Source organism: Hippoglossus stenolepis, chromosome 23 (assembly GCF_022539355.2).
Source record: "Hippoglossus stenolepis isolate QCI-W04-F060 chromosome 23, HSTE1.2, whole genome shotgun sequence".
In the NCBI taxonomy this organism is placed as follows: Eukaryota; Metazoa; Chordata; class Actinopteri; order Pleuronectiformes; family Pleuronectidae; genus Hippoglossus; species Hippoglossus stenolepis.
In genome coordinates, this window is record NC_061505.1 from 8168993 (window position 1) to 8193706 (window position 24714).

A 24714-nucleotide genomic window follows, 5' to 3' on the forward strand; every position below is an offset into this window, starting at 1 on the left:
TGATTAAAGATATTGTTGATGGCAGTCTTCGAGTCACAGGTTGCATCAACGACAGTATCACTCCGCGGCCAGTGACTATAAATACCCAGCACTCCTGGGTACTTATGTTTTATAATCCAGGCCGGGAAGGCGCTGCCGCTTCGCCTACTTCCGGTGAGCGGCGTTAATAAATCATGGGACAAATTGTGAAGTTAGTTGACTCGGTTGACAGCGGCCCCTTTTAAAATAAGCACAGGGCAAAATTGTATCTTGATAACACACAACATTCCATTCAAAGACAAGTGTGTGGTGGCCCTGAGCTCAAAAGGGTGCGTATCTCTCTAAAACATGACTTGTTTGGCTGTGAATAGAGAAAATGGCTTTAGAAAGAAAAAAAAGCCTTGGGCTGCCTGAATGAGGTGTGCTCCATTATGGGCCACAATTACACAACATGGCAAATGAGTTCCTATTGAGAGGGGGTCCCTCCACCCTATAGAAAAAAAAGCTGGCTCTGCGAGTGCCCCCCCCCCTCCCCTGCTTCTTATCTCACCAATGAGCCAACAAAAGGCCCTTTGCACTGTCTCCAGAGGCCGATTGAAAGAGAAAGGTGGCACGTTTCGCAGGCAGCTCCCTCCTGTTTACTCTAGAGCGCAGAGTGTGGGTGTGTAGGTGTGTGCACTCGCTCACATGCAATACTGTGCATTTCCTCTTTCACTCTCGCTCCGTCTATCTCTGTTTTTCCCTAGACACACACAGGCAGGCACACACACACACACACACACCAACAGATAGCTGAGAGACGGGTAGAAGCTGCTCTTCCCAGGCTCCATGGTCTAGCATTAGCATGTTTATTACCATTTCCATTTTGCTCTCCTGCTCACTCTCCTTTCCCATCAATGTATTGAAGGTGAGTAACGGCCTATCGCGGAACAAAACAAAAAAAAAGAAAAGAAAGAATAACAAGAAAATGCTTTTTCTTTCTCGGCTTTGGTGCAAATACAAAATTGGTGCTGCCTGTCATCGCACTGCTTTCTGTAGATACATACAAACAGGGAATGAATGATTTAGGCAGTAATCTGCTAGATTTGTATATGAATATGTATTCCCATTCACAACGGGGGATTTAACCTATATCCTGTTCAAGCATTAACATTTGCTACACATCTGTAGCAAATCACAAAACCATATGAATGACAAAATAATTAATATATGCAGTTATAGCAAAAGGAAGTAAGATGAGACTCAAACATAAACAGAAGGAAAATGATGTGCGGAGCCACAAAGGATTGCTGTGATGAGATAAACTCCGAATCTATAATTTGAGTTTTACACTTTTCCCGAGCAGTTGTAACCTCAAGTTGTAGAAATCCATAAAACAGCCAAACCAATTCCCCCTACTTATCCAAAGACACAAGGACGACTGACTCCCAGGAAGCGGGGGGAGCAAGCCGACACACTGCACCGAGAGCCGTGCGCTGTTTGAGCTGCTTTGAGGCAGCACCAGGTTATCTCAGGATGCATTATATATAATTTAGGGGGAACCAAAAAGCTTCCTCCTTCCAAAAATACTTCATACAGTACAATAAATACAGCACTGCTGGTTCACTACTTATCATTTCACATGACATAAACTGCAGTTTGAAAAAATGCAACTGCACATTTTTTCCCCTAGGCCGGATCTGTCATCACGGCCGGCGAAAAAAAGTTATTTCTCTCCACAAATTGGAGGAAGACTAAACTTCCACACAAGTGCACGACGCACGAGATAAACAAATGGGAAAAGTAAGATAAGTGCTACTACACCAGGACTAATACATATAGAGTGTCTGTTCGTTTAGTTCATTTGGGCTCCAATGGGCTGTGGAAACGACTCCAAAGCATCTGTTGTGGGAAGCTCGCCACGGGGGGCGATGCCTAATTCCATGAAGGAAAAGCACATTGTTGTAATTGCCGTGCCACGAGGAGCGGGGACTCGAGGTGAATCCAAAAAATCCGGCGTACTGGGGGGATATTAGTATTCGGATGGGCCGCCGACTTGATGGGAAGCACCATTAGTAATGAACTTCCAGGCTTAGAGAAGCGATTTGCATGAAAGGCGAATCCCGAAACGTAATGATGTTCCAAGTCAAATCTGCCAGGCCACGACATGAGGTATGGGTTCTCTCATTGCCATTTTTTTTTTCTCCTCTTTCTCGTTGGCGCCCTCTGTTTTGATTAACTATGAGATGACCCGACTCATATGCCACTCATGTCTTTGAATTAAGGTCGTCTCTATTTGCTCGGTAATGGAGAAAGACAGAAATGGATTTTTGAAGTGAAGAAACAGAACATTTTGGGCGTCACGGCTGGAGTATGATTTCAGTGAAGTGGTATTTCATCTAATTTATGAATAAGCGCCTGTAAAAGATCTGCATGTGCTCAGAGAGCCTCCGACAAGAATATCTGTCACAACAAGCTGTTAGAAATCTTAATTTCAACCATAAACGATCAATAAAAAACGAGAAAAAATGTGGCCCACACATCTCACAGAGTCTAGACTGTGTGCGAGCGAGTATTTGCAGCAGGATGATGTGTGCGTTTGAGTGCTGCAGTTCATGATTCAGGCATGATTAAGGATTTATATTGCATCCTCATACCTCCATTATGCTGTCAACAGCCATTTCCTGTGCCCCGCACACACGCCTGCAAACTTATGCAGCTGTGCACAACTTGACAGTGGGAGTGGAAAATGGGAAGCCACTCTCCTGTGACGGAAAAACAGAATGCATCATTTCCATTTGTATGGAATGGTGCGACGGCGCGGTCAAAGCCGCGTAGCTGAGACAGATCTTTCCGCACACAATGAAAAGGGGCTGCTACATGATCACCGATTATTCATAGACAATGTATGCACTCGGCTCTTTGTCACTGTTATGAGAAAGATTGTTTCTGCACATGAAAGACGCCCGAAGCTGCTTAATTTATATTCTAAGCTGGGATAACTGGTACCCGCATGATGCTAGTCGATGGAAATACTGTGCACATAGCAAAAACCTGTAGAAAGTGGTGATAGAAATAGCAAAAAGAGTTTAACGCTTATATCGCCTCATCATCATCATGTGTTTCCCTGGCACAAAAGAGTGTAATGCCTTGGTTTCACAGGGTGAGCAATGAAACCAAAGCTGGTCTGTATGCTCACATTAGGCAGGAAGATAAATGCTGTGTCAGCTGCCTCGGACTGTCGGAGCAAGGGATGTAGTGGGGATGAAGCAAGTGAGAGTCGGGGGGGTCCGGCAGCTCCACTACACTTCCCTGACTTGGTGGTGGGCGCTGCATAGATTGGCGGGACCTGGGCTGCCACACGGAACACCCAGTTTTGTTAGAAGTTAGAAGAATTCATTGTCCTCCAAGAAATGTTAGTGTGAAAACACGCTGAGTCACTGTGGGAGCTCTTTTCTTAAGCATGAAACAGATACACTCAATGTCTTCCAACAGCATTTTTTTTATCACTGAGGGAATTGTACGCCCTAAATAGTCAATCCTCCACGAGGCAAAATTGATATTGATTTATCCTCTTAAAATATATCTATGAAACTTGAATTCCCTTGGTGCCCTCTACCAGTTCTATGGGTTTTTCCACGGGAATGAGCAGTCGTTAAAAGATTTATTTGCAGAATGTTTTTTCTCAGCTGAGCATGTCGAGACAGATCGTGACTGACAGCAGCCACAGTCACACTCACCTCAACTTTCCCATACGTCACAAAAATGAAGCGCGCGACGACAAGTTAGTCATGATTGTAATTAACAAGATTGAGTCGACTGTCCCCCCCCCCCGGAAACGGATCTCTTCTCCAGAAATAAATAAATAAATAGAGGAGTAATTTACAAAAAAACGAATCAACCCCACACCCACTTAATATCTTCTGCGCGCTTAATCACAGGAGCCAATCGGTGTCTGTGCAGCACGCAGGATGATTTAAGACGAAAAGCGCTGCCAACAAGATGGATGTCGAGACTTTGGCGCCGGCGTGGTGTGCGGGAAAACATCTGCAGCAGCCACAGACACACTTGGACTGCGCTCGGGACATGATAGATAACACTTCACGTGCCGCGACTCTGTATTTGTTTTAATCAAAGTAAACACAGCCTCTTGCATTAATAATTATTGATTCAGACAAATGAGGTATGTGTGGTTTTTCTTCCCCTTCACTGGCCTTAGATGCTGCTGCTCCCCACAGTGACCTCACAGGACTGGCAGAGTAATTAGCTGCTCAGTGGTTTTAAAATTGTTTTTTTATTTGTATTAATCTTAGGGAACAGTACACTTTGAAAAACGATTCTTTGCAAATCAAAATCTTTAAAATCAGGTATGCATGCATATACAGAAAATACAATTCAGTAGTTTGTTGTTGTATTGTTGTGTGGTATGTGAAAGTAAACAATACTGAGGCTGCAGTCGTAGTAGCTGCTCTGTGTACTTGTACTGCTCTATATTATCTATATTCAGCATCTAAGCATCTGATACATCCTCTAAAAATAATATATATATATGATGACCACAAGATAAAACATTTTACTAATTATATTTTCTTCTTTTTTTATAATTTCTATCCAATATTAACTAGAAATAAACTGCTGTCTTCTATCTGAACTTGTGCGCAGTACATGCTACGCCACATAGCAGAGCGTAACATACTTTTTTTTATGGGGGGAATATTCCATTGGCTGAACTTGATGGGGCACAAGGTCATTAAATTACGGAGCAAGTGCAAGTCTGAGCCAGGTAGTCGAGGGGTGCTAATGCTGGTAGCTTTGATCGTAGCTGCACTCAGAAGTCATTTTCTACTAGATTAATTGGGTACTGCAGGGTCATCCTTAATGCATCTAATGATCTTGAGAAACTTTTTTTTCAAGCTGGATAAGGCTGCTGGCTAATTACGACCGACCAAACATCTTTGGAGTGGAAAGGGGGAAAAAAAGCAAGAATTGATTTTCGGGTGTAATTAGTTGTCTATACATAAACACGTCGAGTTCGGAGAAGACGAGTGCGGCGACTAATTATACGTTTTTTATTGCGGCGCACAGGGGGAAACGGGGGGGGACAAAAACCTTACATGTTCTCATCGCAGATTTCATCAGCTTTAAACCCAGCTGTCACATCTCAAACCATGTGGTCTCAATATAGTAATTTCCATAATAAAATAATGCCACCCACTGCCTGCTGTGACACCCATCGTCTCCCACAGTCACTTTTAGGAAGAATGCCTGTCTGCTAAATTTGAGGAGCCTGACATAACCCCCGTTTTCCATTAGAGCTCTTTGAGAAGCATGAGGGCCTCTCTGCAGGATGTTAGCAAGCATGAATAATCCCCGTACTCCCCTCTCCTGTAGCAAGCTTTTAGCAATATAAATTATTGAAATGGCTGGTGCTAGGTTTTCCCTTTCTCCGGAGGAAGTGAACTCGTATGAAGTCGCTTTCCTCCCGACATTTATACCGAGCGTCTCCTGCCTGAGTGCTCGTCTGAGTCTGATGATACCATGAACGGAGGGAGGCGTCCCGAGCCGTGAACCAGAAAGAGATCTGCCACTGTCATGCACAAGATGCTAAAAGTTCAGATGGATTTATGTGAGCATTCAGACAGCTGGGGGGGCTTTTTCTTGAATTGCACGGATTCCAATAAAGACGCTGATTTATTTCGTCACGTGACAATCCACACACATTAGATATCGTATGTAAAAAAGGCGCCTGGGAGGAAGGCTTACCCCGTCTGAGCTCCTGCTTCTGGCGTCGGGCCTTGACGAACTGCCCCTGCACGCACAAAAGCAAATGAATCAACCTCAACAGTTTAATTTCATTGAAAAGAAGAAATAGTCTGAAAGACAAGATAATGCACCGTTAAACACAAACGTATAGTTTATTAGACCAAACATCAAGCATCATATAGTCATCCCAAGTGGGCGGTAAGAGGCTAAATAGACAATGAATAAGCCTGCAACATAAAAAGCGAACAGATGTCTGGCAGTATATGCTTCAAAGTGACAGGAGCGTCGGTGAGAATGGAGGCGTCTCTCAGGAGAAGGCAGTGTTTTGTTGTTTTATGTATTCCTCGCCACGTCCCCTTTATTTGCGGATGCTTAGTGCACTCGAGGGGATCAAATGAGATTTGATGGACTGTTAAGGAAAAAACGAAAAAGGAAATAAAAAATATATGGAATGAAAGAGAAAGAGTTTCCTGAGGTGCGTTTTGTGGAGTTTAGAGAGGATTTCTGCGGAGCCGAGAGGGAATAAGCGACATCCATTTTAGCTTTGTGTTTGGCAAATAGCTCAAAGCATTGTCAAACCGTTTTCTCCCTCCTCCTTTGAATCTTCCTAATAATAACTGAATAAAAATGCTGATGGCAGATAAGGAGACAAGAGCTGAAGTTTTTCGGTTTGTTTGTTGCATTTTCTATCCCCCCCCCCCTGCCCAACTCTAAATAAATGGGGCCCTGTTTTCGGAAGTAAATGGAATCATTGCTCAAGGTAACAACCACCAAATGGAATATGCAAAGTGAAATCCTGACGAGGGAGGGTGAGGGACAGAAGGGGAAGACAGCGGGAGGCAGACAAAGACCGATCGAGGGAGAGTCTTTAACATCAAGCATCTTTTAAAGTCTCTTGACGGGGCTGCGGGTTGGAGCGAGGCGGGGGGGAAAGTCGGCGAGGGGGGGCGAGAAAGACGATGGCGGCGCGGGGAGAAAGACACGATCGTGGGTAGAAGAGGTCTCGAAATTGGCCCCTCTTCTCCGCGTTTTCCCGTAGGTGATCTTTACTCAGAACGCTACATCTGGCTGGGTCGACGTGTTGTCTGTACAGCAAGGAGGCGGAGGGGGGGCATCTGAGCATAGATGCAGCTTTGTGCCTGGCTTCCCGCCTGCCTTGCTGCCTGCCCAGTCAGGCCTGTAGAGAAAGGACCACTCTCCGCCCTTCCTGCTTCATCTCTCCTTTTCATCTCCCTCTCTACCCATCCATTTTAGCACTACCCCTAAGGGCCATCCGACACTAACACTCTCTCTCTGCTTTCATTCGCGTCCTCCCACTCCCTTCGCTTATGTTGTAAATGGAGGGATATCACAGCTAATCCGTCATGTTTATGAATGACATCGGGCCGAGGGAGAGTTGGGGGGGGACATGGTGTGGCGTACATCTCTGTTGCATGCCCTCTGCTTGGCTGATCCAATCTACCCCCGGCAGCAACGGCCGTAAAAAACTGTGTGGGGGGGGGGATAGAGGGCTTGGAGGAACACAAGTCGGGGTCACTGTGAAGCGTAACTCCAGCCGTTTCGGACCAGGACACGGTTTCCCCAGACACTTTCTATCGAACGCTCCCCCCGCCGCCCTATTCCAACCAGATGGAAACTCCCGACACACAAAGTGAGAGGCTTTTCCAATAGAGTCCGAAGGGGGAAGTAGTGAACTCGCCAAAAAAAATCAATCCCGAAAGCATCCAGAGAATGTCAACGACACGGCCACACGCTCTGTGGCAATGCATGGAATCTGCAGGTGTGCGCTCCGTCCGTCACGTTGAGACATAGATTGTGAAAAACGATGCGTTTTGAGAAAAGTCAAACAGAAAACATTTGATCAAATATGCGACCACTCCGCCGGGATGTTGACTTTTACAACTAGTTCTACAGTATCGCTCAAAGTGAGAAATGGCTCAGATTGTTCATCTGTGAAGGGTTTTCGGAGGGGAGTGGAGGGGTGGGGGGGCCCGGTGATTAATAGATCGACTCTTACAATGGCTCGCTCATAATCTCAGGCATTAGGTGAGGCTTTTTAACGACAAATAAGCAGCATTCAATTAATTACACGATCTCAAATGGGGATTTATGGAAGAAACAATCAGCGCGGGCCAAAGGGGGAGAGGATGCTATTATTCACCGAGACAGAGTGCCGTGAACCCCGGGTTAAGAGAGTTTTCTGCACCTTCACCTCCCCTCCTCCCATATTTCGTCCCCCACGTTCATCATCGCGGAGAGAGGAACACAGTGGATAGTATTTCACAATCCATTCCTGCTTCGCTCCTCCAGGCAGCGAGGGGCGAAGTAAAATTTTTAGTGCATACTCGATGTACTCTCGACGCCTGCCCTCAGGTTTTTAGCCGTTTTCTCAAAGAGACTGTATTTGATCAGCGAATTACTGAACTACCTTTTAGAGGTATGAGGCGAGGGGGGTGGGAGGGGACTTAATGCCACTTTGTGCGAGTGTGTGCCTGCTCCTCTTAAAACTCTATTACAGTAAATTGGAATTAGCTGTTTGAGCCAACTGCAGTAATATTCATTAGCAAGCGCCATACCTGTAGAATCGACTAATGAACTAAACTGGAGCATATTTTCCTCGGCCCAGCAAAGCTTTTACGCTTCGTTTTACCGGAGTAGATTATTTTTCACTGCACTAGAGAGAGGGGGGCAGAAAGTGACTAATTTTGTAGTTTTCTAGTGTGGTTAAACCGTGATATAGTCATTTTAACAGCCGTGGCCATTTGTTTTTCCTGTTATTTTTCACCTTATGTCCCAAATCTACGAGATGCATTGTAAATGTTTGACTTTGCACACGCAGACCTGCAAAATGAAGGGGATTCGCTGACAGACTCCTCTCTCTAAGTTACCCACTTCATTGGTTTTACTATGAAGATTGAAACACGCATTTGTAACCCCAGTGGAGACAAATGGATCGCGGGCCTTCCCGTGGCGAATGTGACCTCCCCAGCACTCCGCCAGATACAACGGGATTCGTTCTGACCCGCACATCCTATACAGACACGTTTGTAAACCCAAACTGGAAACCAGTCATGCCTTGCCACTTAACATTTTCTCAAATGGGTTGGTCTAAAGCTTGGGAACATAAAGTACTGCGGCCCCAGGCATTAAAACCGGGATGCACTCTTCACATTTCAGTCCTTTTCAACAAATCACAAAAAAACACCTGGCTCTCCGTCCTGATACGTGCCACGTTTTCAAACCGTCTGAGGGGTTGACTCAGAGTTCACTGGCCCGTGAACCCTTCAAACGCATCTCAGGGAAGTGATATTCAGAATTGTCCCTCACCACGGGCTTTATTAAACGGAAGTGCTGAGCATTTTGTTTTCCATTATTGGATTACTTGAGCAATATCTACACTTGGCGGGTGCCAGGAGGCTTATTTGGGGAAATCGGGCTCAAAGGAAGCTCCAGGGGGAAAACCTAATCTCATTTAGACTGGACAACACATGTGCCAGACAGCGGCGGGATGTATCAGTGAGATAAATACACGGTTTGGATTCTCCGAGGGCATTAAAGGGAAAATTTATTCATCCCAATGTGTCGTTTCTCCTTTTTTCCGCTCGGCGATGATGCAACATGTGCTTTTTACAGTCTGCACGCTTGTCTCGCTTAATGGCTTTATCTGCCACTCATGAATGATACTTTGCACGGTTAATGATGAGGGTCGTTACTTTGACTAGCGTCTTAACTATTTCAAGTATTCCACCTCCGGCAGTGCTGAGACATCTATATGCTGACAACGATGTCCAGGCATGTGTGGAGTGGAATTTATCCGCAGTATTTTAAGTGGGAGAAAAGTAAATGGAACATAGCATTTCTTCTCAAATAAGTAGATTGGAAAGAAAGAATGTATGCTAAAACAAATTATTAAAATATCCAGGTCCCTTGGTCAAAAAGGAATGTTTGTAAAGTTTCACCTCTGCAACACTTCGTGGGCAGAATGATGGATGGTGCAGTGTTGAGTGAATCAACTCCGTCCGGGTCCCAAGTTTTCAGATAGTTTAACCAAGCTGCAGGAAGCTGATAAAGCAAAAAGGGTGGGCTCAGATGTAAAACCCCGTCAATCACCGGGCGCTAGATTGTAAAAAAAAAAAAAAAGTGCACCTCCTCACCGCAAGTGAGCGAGGAAACCAGCGATGGTGCGGGTGAAGTCGGCGGAAAAACTTAATAGACGAGGGGGAGAGAAAAATAGAACAGATGCCGTCATGGAATTGGCACAAACACGGAATAGCTGCCTGCCTTTTGTTAATCAAAAGCTTTTACATTTGCTTGAGTAATTTTGTTTGTGTGTAAACAAAAGCATAATTAACAGTTCCCTCTCCCGTGCCAAAGGGGGGGTGGGGGGGGCAGTTGAGCAGGAGCTGAACAGAACATTTTGTCGAGGTCGTCTCTGAACCGATGTATTAACGAAGCTTGCAACAACTTTCACAGAACTGTAAAGAAATTATAATGGACGGTGTTTCCGTGCTAATGTCCTAAATCCTGTTTTACTGTACATGTTCCTCCTTCAAGTCTTTCATCCTTCGCGTCAAATTAAGGGGCCATGGAAATATTTTCTTTTTCAACACCTCTCACTTCTTTATCAAACGCCAAGTCCTAATTCGGTCTAGGCCAGCGAATGCATTAGCAAGCCATTAAACAAGTCGGTTCCAAATCATGTCCTTGTGAGCAGTAGGAGTGCTGTGTGATTAACGTGATTAGCACCCTAACCTTGCTGCGATTCCCCTCCCCGGTTTGTTTCTTCCTCACTCGAGTTGATGTTTTTTGAGTGTGGAAAGAGCTTTTAATCAGTGTCCCTCAACTTCAAAATTACATGCTATTGTGTGGTCGGGGGAAAAAATGGCTGCAGAGTAGCTGAGCACATGTTGTCATGTAATGTTTTCTGGCTTGTTTTTCTGTGCTTGGATGAGAGTTTTTTTCTGAGGAGGGGTAGAGCGAGAACCTGGTTGATTCATAAACTGGGTATAAATAATCAGACCCCTCCCGAATTGTCCCACACTTCCATAATCCAGCGTCTTTGGCTGAGTTGGGATTCCCAAACAACAGTACCTCTTGACACACACTTCCCCCCCCCCAGCAGCCCACTAGGCCGCCACCAGCGAGTGACCCGTGACCGCCTCTTTGAACAGATTGTATCCACTCAAATACGTTCAACAAATATATCTTATTATGGCCTTCGGGGATTTTCCCCTGAAGAATAACCTCAACCGCCGGGTGAAAAGCCTTGTTCCGCTTGGCAAGAAAAGGGTCAGACCAAATCCAATCCTTGTGAAGCCACCGCGGAATTTGAGCCGGAATGTGACCATGAAGGTTTAGATTTTTATTGCTTTACTCTGGAAGTATGTCGCTAGAAATGTTTTGGGGTTTTTTTCTCCCTTAACTTCTTTTGTATTTTATTGAATAAAACAGGAGGAAAATCTCATTGAGATAAAACAGCATCTGCACCTCAATCAATCAGGGATTAATTCAGACTCTTAATGACCTTAATGCTGCGTTCAGACATGCACTTAACTCCAGGGAAGGTGTGTGTGTGTTGATGAAGTTATTAAAAAACGCCACAGACACCTCGCCCGAGCACTCCGGAGATTTTTGTGTCCTGCTGCATTGTGGGAAAGGCAAACTCCAGACCCAGTTCTGCGGACCTCCGAAAACAGATGTCTGAAAACTCCTTATGTTTCTTTTGTGTTTACTCCCTCATTCAGAATTTCAGTTTCTAGAATATTCCATAGTATTGTACATCTCAAGAGCCCACCTTGTGAATATCAATATATATGACAAATAAACTGTCAACCCCACTCTACTTTAAAGCCGTGAAGCCATTAGCTTAAGTACATACGGCGTGAGCAGAGTATCAGCATCTGCCAACAACACCTCGCTGCAGAACGCTTTGCTGGAAGCGGGCGCCGTCTGCGCAGTATAGGATTGGCCAAACAAAAGAGAGTGACAGCAGAGGCTGGCTCACGTCCCTGTCGACCCCGTGTAGGTGCAGCGCAGGAGAAAACCAACAGGATGTTCATTTGGATGTCATGAGCTCTAGTGTCACGTGTACGTTAAAAAACACGTCTTAGTTTCACCGAATGAAATCCACTCCATCGATGTAACTGCATTAGTCCTGTGTCACCTCAGGATGCACTGCAGCACTAGCCGAGCAGAAAAAAAATGTACAGAGTGACTGGTGACAGCTGAACGGGGCATTTATCTGTCGAGACTCAATTAGGGCTTATTTAATTAAGAGCCCAAACGAGGAGAACATTACTTGAGCGTGTTGCTCGAATCCTTACATCACAGCAGGTGAAAAGTTTGAACACAGGCTGTGTGTGTGTGTGTGTGTGTGTGTGTGTGTGTGTGTGTGTGTGTGGCGGTACAGCCCCTGCGGCGTGATGACAAATACTGCTGAGTTCATGCTGCATCCAAGCGACATTTTAGAAACCGAAATGGCCGCTGGTGTCATACGCGGTAAATGTGATCTCACTCCTGCTCGTATTTTGTATGAATGATCAATAGATACAATCTACTAATGGGTCGGGTTTACGTCCAGTGGCCTTATGTCTTCGGCGGAAAATCTGCTCACCGAGGTGCTTTTTGAGCCAATGTCCTTTTTATGCTCGTCTCACACTTGGCACCACACGCTCATACAGCCTGATGGCCTGGTACTGGCTAATGTGTGCAAATTGTCATTGGGAGTCTTTTATATCAAGCACCAGTGCTCAGCACTTCTCTAGGTGACTCCAGCATTTCTCTCCCTTCCATCTCATTTAGTGTGTAGATCCATTGTTGAATATACAATATGGGTCTGTAAAGCCGGGACCGCCCTTGTCTTAGACCGTCCTTGAGACTGCAGGCCTCGGCGAGGTGCGGGGGGGGAAATCTGGAAAATCACTTTTTTCCTTAAAATGTCCACCTCTTAGCTTCGACTTTTATACATTTACATCATTTACATTGTTGCCTGGCACGCAACACACGGCATATTAACCCGAATACACACATTTCAAAACAAACAAACCGCACCACAAACTTTTCCAATTTCCAATCCTATTAGTTTGCGGCTCAGGTTCCTGAAGTCGTTATGAATTAGCCCCGGTGCTGATAATTAATGTAACTACAGCACACAACTCGTGACTGTTTTGGGGAATTGGGAAACACTCGGAGACGCTTGGCCCCTGGCTTGGTGAATTATTATTTCACTCTTGACGTTTTTTTCAACAATCCAGCTTCCACAAAAACATATTCTGGCTCAAATTAAAGAGTGATTAATCTGATTTAACGTTGGTCTATTGGCCTGGTAAGGAAAAACGCTGCGGCAGCTTTGTTGACATGAGCTGTTAATCACAAGCACGAGCAACAAAATGTGTTCAACTCCCCTCCTCGGTTTATTATCACAGTGGTGATGAACTGAGGGTTTCAAGAAGATTGAACACGTCAAAGCACTGTTTATTTTCTGTTTTTTTTTTTTGCATTTTAATCTCAAGTTCTACGCACGAGAAGTTTTTAGGTACCTCACGCTTGATGGTCATTCTGGACGAGCATGAGTGCTCATCTGTAAATAACATTTCTTGACTAAGCAAGAACGCGTTGGAAAATGCCAGAAACCTTTGTAACAGATCATTAATTTTAAATGCACCGCCTGGAGTCATATCAGTCGCCGGCACTGGAATCCTCATCATGTAACACACACGCGTTTTATAAAAGGAGGTGGAAGATTGGTTTAGTTCCGGTATTGTATATTTTTGTAGTTTATTTAAATTATATATGTACGGTTTTACAGCCCGAACATTAGTATCCTGATTTTGACAAACTCATCATGTTGACTGAGGTGACACCATTTACGATTTTAGATAACCGCACCCTCTTCTTTCCCCCTTTGAGCTAAATAACCGGGAGCGTTTCTCATTGCGGCACGAGCACAATTCCGACTTCTGAACAGACAGCTAAATTATGACGTCTTGCGCACTTTGTTTTTGGGAATACATCGCAATTTCACAGGAGCTGCTTTTTCCTGTCACATCCAATTACTCCATTCCACACACATCCCTGCTCTCGGGCTGGCTTCTGGCTATTGTGTCGGATCAGCTACACTTTTGACTCGGTGTAGAATCGACTAATTGTCGCCTCGACCTTGAGCGGACCGAGGGGAGCTCGGACAGGAGCTACCTCGTGCAATTAAATCCTCCCTTCCGACTTCCTGTCCATCCCCATTCGAATGAGCACCTTTGAAAGTGATGTTTTCTCACATTCGACGGTTCATTCATGTCTCGATGGGTGTTAAAGTGGTGCTTTTAGAAAAATTGAAAACTTTTTCTTTTGGTGCTATTCTTTAAAAAAGTAATTAAGGGAATACACTGTATACAGAAACATCAGACCGCAGTTAGAGGGAAAAAAACATTTGTTCATCCAAGTATTAGTTCTGTCCTCCAGCTGAACTTCCCTGATGTAACTATGATGTTGACTGAGGTGATATGATGAGGGTCGTTTTTTTATCAACACCAATTAATTTAATTTGAAAAACATACTGCCAGACTCCTACAAAATGTTATGAGCTTATCAAACATGATATAGTGCACAGAATGTCAAGGTCTCACTGCGATGAGCTACATACAGATGCAGGGGCCAAGAGGCTCTGTAATAACTATGACCAGTGATGGAAGTTTGCAGTAGAGAGCACTGGAATTCATCAAAGTAATTTGCGAAAGGTTTCTGTACGACTTTAAAACGTTGCAAAAACAACACACCTCCATCACTGTCATAACACCTCAGTTCAGGCAGGGACACAGAGTTGCAGCGCGGGGAAAGTTTTTGCAGTTCAGTCTGAAGTCACTCATTTGTAAAACGGTTTATTTCTGAGAAGATTTATCCATTGAGGTGGTTCCTCATGCCAGATACCCAAAAGCATTGTTGGAAGGTGGCCATGATTGTCGTCTTGGCTGTGCGCGCGCTTATGGCATCTCAAAGCTGTTTCCAGACTGATGTCGCCTCATGAAAATTTAATGAAGAGAGCGTTTCCAAAAAAGGTGCCGTTCACGAGAGCGACGGAAGACTCTAATTAGCCATATCACAGCGGGGAGGGGAAAACTTAAAGGTGCACATGAACCTCATTGGCATTCGGCACAAGCAGGTCTTGTTTTCGGGAGATTAACACCAGCATTGCACAGACATTTCGCACGTGGGGATCTTGCGGTGGATGGAATACTCCACTCTGCACCTTCTCCAAGATCATGACTGAGTGCGGGCCAAAAAAGACTTCCTGTTCAGAGGAGAGAGCTCCAGCACAAAGCTGCCCTCGGCTTCGATGTTCTTTGTTATGCCAAAAGAACACGATTGGAGACATGGGTGCCTGGTTGTGTTTTAAAGCGAACTTAAAAGATGCATAACTAGTGGGGTGGGGGGGCGGGGGTCGGGCCACCTGCACTCTTGCAGATTAGTTACAATGAGGGTGTTAGTAAAACCAAGAATGAAGAACAGGAAATGATTATCTGAAGAATGGCTTTTTGATGTTTGATATAACAATAGTATTATAATATACGTAAAGTATGGTTCAGGCTACAAAGCCATAATCAAGGTTAGACAAGGACAAACAATATATATATATATAAATGAAATAGCCTTACAACGCCATTAATTAAACATAAGCAGAAAACCTGAGGGTTGCTATTCTCAGTCACCACTAATATTTGACAATGTAAAAACAAAGTTGGATAGTTGCTTCACATCTTTTGATTGTATATACAGGTTATTGTTAGTATTCTCATAGCACCACTAGCTGATGTATTTATACAGGTAAAAAAAAAAACATGAAAGATGATCATTTTATCATATAATTGTAACCGAAATTTTAATGCAGAACTCCGAAGGTGACTTTTAGTCGAGGAGCAGACACTCACGAAAAAAAAAAAAAAAAGACCTTTCAAAACTTTTAAACTAACGCCTTCCGTGATACCTTTCAGGAAAATGAGAGAATAATCGTGACAAGCAATTGAAAGCAGAGCAGCTGGATGAAAGGAGAGGTTACCGCACGGAGTCCTTGTATTTAAAATGAATTCCACGCAAAGTCCGAAAGAAACTGAAACAAATACAAAAGACACCTGTAGGTTTAAATAAGACACTTTCCACCCGCGCGTGTTGGTGTTTAATTCATTTGACTGTTTGTTCATTCAGATAATTCAAGTACTGAGATTAGTGATTCTTTTCATTACTTGTCAGTTGCAGAAAATAGTAAAATAATCATTGAAAAAAGGGTTTTTAAATATGTAACTACCTGATTGTGGGGACTTATTTGATTAAAAGTTGTACGAGGGTATACAAAACCACAACTTTGCTCTGATAACACAACAGGGATACCGTTGCTCCACTTGGTCCATTGCTGGGCTATTTGGAGCAAAGAGCAAAGTGAGTTATCTTCTTTCCCATCTTAAACGACAGCGAGATGAAGCCCGGCCTTGTTCAGGCAGTGAGTTAAGACACAGGCGGGGACGCGACAGCTTATACAAGACACCTGCTCTCATCACAGCACATCAAAGCACCACCTCACCGGAATACACATGTAGCCTGTGAAGCTGCTGATCCTTCCTTAAAGTTAGAGTTTGACATTTACAAGAATATATGTATTTGTCTTCTCACGGAGAATCGAATCCCAATACTGCTCTCAGTACGGAGACGGTTAGAGTGGCAGAGCATAAAGATGTCAAACAGAGGGCTACAGCTTTCAGCAGCTCCTCTTAAAGCCACTTGTGAGACTCGTATAGCTTGATTGTTTAAGAGAGCTGCTTCCCTGCTGTGTGGATATATTACCAAAAAGTCATACAATACAGTTGCATTGTCAAGTATTGCATGATTATGTCTTTACAATATGGAAATTACTTTTTACTTGATTATTATATATTTAAAGAAAGGAATTACAATACAATTATTTCTAAAACTGTATTTTCACATCATGTGGATTAAAAGGCAAATGTTATCCATTTAAAATTTATTGAACAAAACAAAGTGAAGGGGTCTTAATTCTATCTGAAGCCACTTTAATTTGACTTCTATTTTTGGAATATATGAATTCAGGAATAGTAAGTAATTATCTATGTCCTGTTTGCTTTAGCCTCCTCTCTATTTTGTATATTCTCGTCTTATGGTTATTATGTCCAACACTTTCTCGCTCAGTCTTACCTCTGCTCCAACCTCTCTCCTCTCTTTCCAGAGGACCAGCTGCCCCCTGGGTTCCCCACCATAGACATGGGCCCACAGTTGAAAGTGGTGGAGCGAACGCGCACCGCCACCATGCTCTGTGCCGCCAGCGGCAACCCCGACCCTGACATCTCCTGGTTCAAAGACTTCCTCCCCGTCAACACCACCAACAACAACGGACGCATTAAACAGCTCAGATCAGGTAGGGTTCCCTCGGCTGAAAACGTGATAACAAAAAAAAAAACGGGAGTCCTCTCTCTTGTTTGTCCCTCTATCTGACCTGCTCCCCCCCCCCCTGTCGTCTCCTCTGTTCTCTCATCCTCTTCTTCCTCCCATGACTTAACTTCTCATTTGGCTTTGATTTTGTAGGTAATGGCATTGTTTCTACTGTCCTCTTACTCTGTGTACGCCCCAGTGTGTGTTGTCCGTACGTGTGTCTCCCTTTGTCTTCCAGTGTTGTCATGGGCTGTTGGGACTGTCCCCCTCTGTGTTTGCTGGCTTCTGCCCTAACCTCTGCCCTCATTGCTCACTGCTGTGACTTTTTACAATGACTTCCTTTGCCCTTTTTTCTGTTGGTTTTTCTTTCCACTGCATTGGTGCAGCTATTTTTGGATCCATTCTCTTCATTTCTTTATGCCTTTTATTTTCTTTTCCTAACAATTAATACTCAACATTTGGCTTCATTCAGAAATCTGAGAGGAGTGTACGTGACTTTAAAATAGGAGACGTGCAGAAAAAGTTATGGATCTTGTGGATTTGATGAAATTTCACCATTGAAAAGAGTGATCCTTAAAACTCATTTGAATAGATATTTGCTTTATATAAGAACCTTTTGTTTTCTAATCAGCCACAGTAGTGCGTAAAACCTCATAAGGCTTTTCCCTTACCCCCGATTATTTCAACTTACAGCCCCCTGCTTTAATGTGTCTAAACGCCATCTTTGTGTTTATCTGCCTGTGACACACCTTAATACACACCATTCACCTGAAAGTTTGATTTCAATATTTCAAAACACAGAGATTTTTTCTATTTTTTCTATTATATTTAAAAAGAATCAACAACTAGTTTCCAGCTTTATGTGCCAGCTAACGTCAACACATTAGCACGACTACTTTGTAAAAGTCTTGTATGTTCGACCACCTGTCATCGCAGATTTCTCAGCTGTCCTCTGTTAAACCGTCTTGTTAACCTTCCTTCCCTTGCTGACTTGTTTTCAACAGAACTGTGTAGAATTAACCCGTATTTCTAATGTGCGATTCTTTGATTCACGTAGAGCATTAACGACAAACCTTGTGAACTAAACGTACTCAAAAAAGATATACTCATATTCTTATGCTGTCTTTCTTCTCTCTATATTTTTAAATCTACAGAATCCTTTGGTAAGTGCTTAGCTCTAAAGCACACATCACCCCCCACTAATTTTCCATGTTTCCAACAAATATTAAAATGCATGGCATGCATTTTACTAACAGATAGGTTAAGTGCAGGGCTACTACTTTGAGGCACACACACTCTTCCCTCACCCCACGTTGTTTAAGTGTCCCACCACTGCCAGCTCCAGTCTCACCTTGAACCCAGGGATTACACAACGTCAGCGTAGCACTGTCATAGACTGACTGGGGTTAATGACCTGTCCTCACATGTTTGTTGCTGACTCACTGACCCACCCACTTACTCACTCACTTAATCTTCTTAACACCAGCACCGTAGGTTTGGGAATTTCAAGAATTTTGTAGGGAGGTGATCAGCTCAGGTCAAGCGAAGGGATGTCACATGTCTGCTTTCAAGCTCATATACCAAGTCCTCAAAAGTCTTTCCCTTCACTAGATGGTCTTCAGAAGCCACTGCCACAAAAAAAAAAATGCCACCTCCCCGTGGTACACCAATGTACAAGTTCTTCTCTCTGACCAATGCTTTTTCTATGATGAATCCTGTCTTTCTTTGCCCAGTAGAGAAAAGTTCTTCTTCTCTCTCTGATTCTCTCCTCTCTCTTTCCTCTAGTACCTTTATTTACGTACCCTGTTAAATCTAATTTGATTCTTCTTCCAAAGCCCCCCAGACTCTATCTACTCGTACTAATGCTTCTTCTTTCTAATCTTATTTGCATTCATATTATCCACCCAGGTGGTACACCAATAAGAGGTAAGAGTGCTGAACTGACGTTCACAGAATGAAAATAATACAAATTCATTCTTGCTGTCAACCCATTCATCTCCACTTGATATCACCGCCATTTTTGTCCTGTTTACCAAGACCAAATCCCATTTCGTTCATATGGACCTTCCTCCTTATTTGTCCTGTTTTGGTTGACTAAATTTGTATTCCATCTTTTTTTTGTCTATGCTTTATTTACTCCTTTGTATTCTGGTTTTCAAGAGCCTGTTTAGCTCAGTTGCGATATGCTTGCCCTGGCTCAAATAAGCATATCCAATGACAATTATTTTTTTCAAACTATATTTTTTTCCGTTCATTTTTGTTTTATTTTTGGCCATAGCGAACCATGTGTCCCTCTTTTTGTCCAACTAAAACAACCAAGCATTTTTTCCCCCCTTAGCTGTTCTTGTTCAGCACTAAAATATGCACAGATGCTGTGGAATCACGCAGGCATGCTGAAGACAACATTGCCTCTACTCTGCTTTTTTCTCCCAAAGAAATTCTTCCTATCTTTGCAAACTATTTTTTTCCCATTTCTTCTATTTGCTTTCCTCTCCTGTACCTCTACAAAAAAGCCCAAACAACCACTTTTTTGATAAAGTTTCTACGGTGCTTTTTTTCTCTTTCACCTATTTTTCTTACTTTTCTTGGGTTTGGAGAATATTTTACTTTTTGACTTTTTTTTCTCCAGGGTTTGGGAAAGGCAAACTGTAGAGTCTGGCGCGGACCTGATTGGCTCATTTTTGCCGTGTGACAAAGGAGTTGGAGAGTTGTTGATGCTTAAAGCCATTTTTCCCTGGGTCATGTGACACCACACTGCTGATCCCATTGGTGGATTTTTATGGGTGTCTTTTGTAGCTTTCACAAGCTAAAGCAGTGGTTGGTTCCATTCTTGTCGGCTCAGGCCGATATTTTGAATTTTGTCTTCTAATACAACTGCATTTTATTTTTCAGCTAAGGGTTGTCAGAAGGTTGTAAGTTGTGCCGACATACATTTCTTGCCAAGATTTGCATGTCAAACTTTTGTTCTCGAGGGTTATATGTTGCTCTTGCCTTGCATAATACTTCAATTTAAATTTTTCCACATATATAAGCAGCATTTTTTAAATTTTTTGTACGAGCTGCAATTTTTTTTTAAAAGTAACTTCACGCGATGAAGTCCAAAATTGTTCTCCTAGGTGAATTTTACACTTGATCTGTGATTGAATATGCTAAAATTCATACCTAAATTTCTTTCTTTCGATTGTCCTCCCTTGTTATGCTGCTTTCTTATACTGTAAACCTTTTTTTGTTTGATCCATGTTTCCCTGAAGCAGTTATCACTCATCCCCATATTGACCAGTCCAGTGACATGTTGTATATTGAAGGGCTTGCCCCTAATCTTCAAAAGTGAAATTATGGCTTTTTTTGACATTGGCGCTAGGATGAGTGTCTTTTTAGACCCTGTAGTTTTAAATGTAATCAGCCTTTTTTTACTTAAGACGCCATCAAAGTTATATATGTAGAATAGAGCAAATGAAACGTAGGCATTTTGTCTTTTCCTTTTCTTTTGGATTTGGTTAACAACGTCTTATTTTCCGTTCACTTGTTGTTGCTTTAGGCCTGTTAAAAGGGAACAACATATGAATCGCAGGGTCTTGCATGATAAACCATTTGAAACTATCCGTCGTCTATAGTCGGATAACACAGCCTCCATTTTACCTCAGCCAGTGGATCCGGCTGTGATAATGACGTGGGATAAACGTTAAAATACAGAGTTTATAGAAACGGATACGTGTAGTATCTCATTGGATATTGTTTGATTATGATTTCTCTCAAACGGCCCGACTACTGAAGCTTGACAGGACAAAGCCAAACTAGAAATGAAGGTGGCTGATGTTGGCCTCCTTGAGGCCCAATGTCTTCGTTTTGATTTTTGCTTGTGAACTCGATGCGAGCGACGCCATTTTAACCAAACGCACCCTGCTGCCCCGTTTGCTATTCCCCAACCAGGAGCCCTCCAGATAGAGCAGAGCGAAGAGTCGGACCAGGGAAAGTATGAATGTGTGGCGACCAACAACGATGGAACCCGCTACTCTGCGCCGGCAAATCTATACGTCAGAGGTAGGAAACACGTGTTAACGATGCCTGCATGTCTCTGTCGATCATTTTATTAACCGTCTCTCTAAAGTTTATGAGAAATCTTTAAATCAGCCGGTAAAAGTCAGCAGGGGCCGTAGCCTGTGAGGTCATTGTAAGTACGCTTTGTTTGTTTTTTTACTTTGCACTTGACTTACCTGCACTGATTTGAACCTACAGAATCTGCTCTGTTATGTGTCTTTGGTCCTTCCTGTTGATTACCCTGAGTCCAGCACCAATGACTAGACTTGCTTGCCCGTGTTTATCTACTAATTGCCTCTCAAACCCGACTGTCGGAGTAACGTGTGGACAGGCCTCCTCCATCAGCCCCAGCTCTTTCCCAAGCAGTGAACAGATCCTCTCTGGCCCCTTTTCTCCTCGCACATTGATCAACATTGGAAGGGCACATTTAATCTCGCTAATTTTCTTATTGACATTAAAATAAAGTGAATAAATCTAGAATTATAACTGTTATCAATAACTACCATCAATTATATTTAATGATTCTACTTACAGGTAAATTTAGCTTGTAAGAACCGGCAGTTTTTAAGTCCTACACTGTCGAAGCTGAATGTTTTTTAGCAAACTGAATAACGTTCAGGCAGCAGCAGTAGCTTTCGATTCTCTAATCTTTTTTCACAGGTCTTTTATTCTTTTAATGTAAAAATATCTGGTGCGTTGGTGCAACTGTTGTTTTTGATGCTCACTTTGACTCAAATACATCAATCCAGGCTTCTTTTTTTTTTTTGAACTGTTCCAGTATTGTCTTAATTCTCTATAATTATGAACAGCATATCGAAATTTGCTATATTGATTCTATTATAAATTTGACTATGCTTTTCAGTCCTGTGGTTAGTTTTTATAGTCAATAATTAACATTCAGTTCCCAAATAATACCATACGTAATGTAACCAAAAGTAAAAGTAAAAAAAAAAACAACCATTAATTTTAATTATCACAATAAGCTAACCACACGGCTTGGGCAGAATATGTGTAAAGTAAATATAACTGCTTATTATACTTTGTAACCTGGGTGCCACGGAAACACACGTGGCTCCCAGCACGTTAGGAGAAATAAGGTCCTTCGATTTGTGTACGTAGCATCTGAAGACCTACAACATGGCCTTTTTACTCTCTGTGTTTCCCTTGTTTTTTCTCCTTCCCCTTATTTCATTTTGTTCTGCATCAATTTCCCTACATCCCTCAGAGCTGCGAGAAGGTTGGTGTGTTTTTACTCTTTGAACACAACACACAAAAAAAAACGAGTTCACTTGTTTTCCACACAACAAAAAATGTCAAACTCCTGCAGACGTTCAACTTCAAACACCGACGCATTGCTGTGGCCTTTATGTATCTTTTTCGCCATTTGTTGTCTCCACCGATTTCATTTCTGTCAATGTCGCACATTCAATGTCCATGTCCCTCTGAAGGTCCATGTCCGAATGCCTCACTGTCCAACAGGTGGTGCATGTTTGCATCAATGGGGCGGGGGGGACATTTGCATGATCACCTGTGTATGCTTGAGCCAGTTGCCCCCCCACCCCGGAACCCTTTACCCTGTCAGTGCTCCTGCCCTTTTTTCTCAAATGATTTCTGACCAACAAAAACAGGTCATTTGGATAAAAAATAAAAAACACATAAAACGTGAGTGAGAAGATATTTCCTTTTCAAGAAATAAAATAAAAGTAACGTGGAAAAAAACAACATCGGCCAGAACAATATACTTGATTGTCTATTGGCTCCTGCGACTAATAGCCGCAGCTCGCTCCATATAACTGCATCTTTTCTCTCCGTGTAGCCATTGGAGGATTACGACCCTCAAATTAGCTCTTTCTCTCTCTAGTTGAAGTTTCTCGCAGATAAAGTATGTTCAAGCAAAATCCGCCCTTTGTTGTAATTGGCACTAAAGTCAAGCACCAAGCTGTAAAAACAACCTTGCCCTCAGAGATTATACACTTCCTCTGACGGGGGATCTTTCCGTGCAAGGAAGTCATGAAAGAATTATGTATTTAGTGCGTTATCCACGAGACTTGACAAATGTAATGATATTCAAATGAGCGGGATAATATTATGTCTGTGGGGAGCGTGATCCAATTGGTTATTAATTAAATATTGAGTGAGAGAAACGTTGTATTTAATAATGCAAGCAGTTCCCCCAGATTTCCTCTCTGGAGAGCAGCAGTCTGCTCCACAGAATGGGCTTTGTGAGTTAGCGGTAGGCAACAGTAACCATGGGCCTATGACGCAGTCAGACACAGAAAATAACCGACTGGTTGAGAGTCACAGGGCCGTTTACAAAGCAGGGTCAATTATAGGGCTGTAAATACTAAGGACTCAGAATTTAAAAAAGTTACATTATCCTCAAGGGTTAATAAAAAAAAACTACTTCAATCTACTTCAATAAGCATGAGCAGTAACACTGACTCTAATTTCAATGTAAGTCCTTGTTTGTGTTCAAATATTCACATTTATAAAACCTAATCTGTAAAACCTGAGAAAAATTAATATGTTCACTTTTATAGTTTTTCCTCTCAGTCCTTTTACCCTTTGTCCAAAGTTTTCTGTTCTCCTCACCTTTAGCTTGTGCTTTGCCACATTCACAGCGCTGTAACATTAAGACTCCATTTAAACTGTGCAACACCACATCTTCCTTTTGACACTATTACGGTTTCTTTTGAACCCTGCAGCCCCCACCCCCACCCCCGGCTCCCATACATATCTCACGAAGTCACATACTGTTGCATGATGGACTGTTGCTCTCCTATTAAAGGTCATCCATGTGCATAATGGATATTTTACTTTTAAGTTAAACTTTTTTGACTTTTACTCTTTGTTGTTGAGAACTTTTATTTCGAATGTGAATCCACTAGAGCTGTCACGTGATATGCATTTCGACTCCAGTGATAAAAGCAACACTTTCGAACACAAAACAAGTAATTTAAGAAAAGTTTTTGTTAAACTAAGACTCTGCAATGAAAAAGAAGTCTTGCACATTTCTACAGCAATTGCTCCAGCAGCAGTTTTGAGTACGGAAAAGCTTTTATCAGTGATTTTTGCTGCAGATGATCGCAGCGCCCTCTCTTATTTTGTAAAAGACACACGCCGTTCCTGGAAATTCTTGACACATGTTCCTCTGTAAACGTTAATTTCACAACTCTTACTTGAAAAGACCTCTCTCAGCACTTTATCTTGAACTGAAATCATCCAGTCCTGTTGTAATAATAATAATTTGAATTAGCCACAGTTAATGCTCTGGATTTTTGATTTATTCACAGGCATGGGTCGATTTGTACAATCCCAAATGTAGCGTGGCGAGGCACGTTAATGCTTCCAGAACAATTGTTCCTCTTCAGATAAGCTGGAGACTTTTCATTCATAATTGAATTCACCAGCGTCAGTGAGTAAAACTTAACCTCAACTAGATCTTCAGGTCTAAAGCCACTTTCGAAGGTTTACCTTTCTATCAGCATATGCATAACCGCATAGTAAATAAATACAAATTATTAT

The 24714-nt window shown here is 42.7% G+C and overlaps 1 protein-coding gene across 43 annotated transcripts in view; it reads left to right on the forward strand.

Moving 5' to 3' along the window:
* LOC118102710 (receptor-type tyrosine-protein phosphatase delta) overlaps nucleotides 1-24714 on the forward strand; it is a 344139-nt gene that overhangs the window by 278077 nt on the left and 41348 nt on the right. For 20 of the 43 annotated variants that reach the window (XM_035149111.2, XM_035149118.2, XM_035149127.2 and 17 more), the window contains 5 exons: nucleotides 16949-17137; nucleotides 18306-18314; nucleotides 19060-19077; nucleotides 21082-21192; nucleotides 22415-22426. In XM_035149111.2, coding sequence (XP_035005002.1) covers nucleotides 16949-17137; nucleotides 18306-18314; nucleotides 19060-19077; nucleotides 21082-21192; nucleotides 22415-22426 — 339 coding nt within the window. The remainder of the gene's footprint in view (nucleotides 1-16948; nucleotides 17138-18305; nucleotides 18315-19059; nucleotides 19078-21081; nucleotides 21193-22414; nucleotides 22427-24714) is intronic. The other 23 variants (XM_035149126.2, XM_035149128.2, XM_035149151.2 and 20 more) reach the window with 5 other exon arrangements.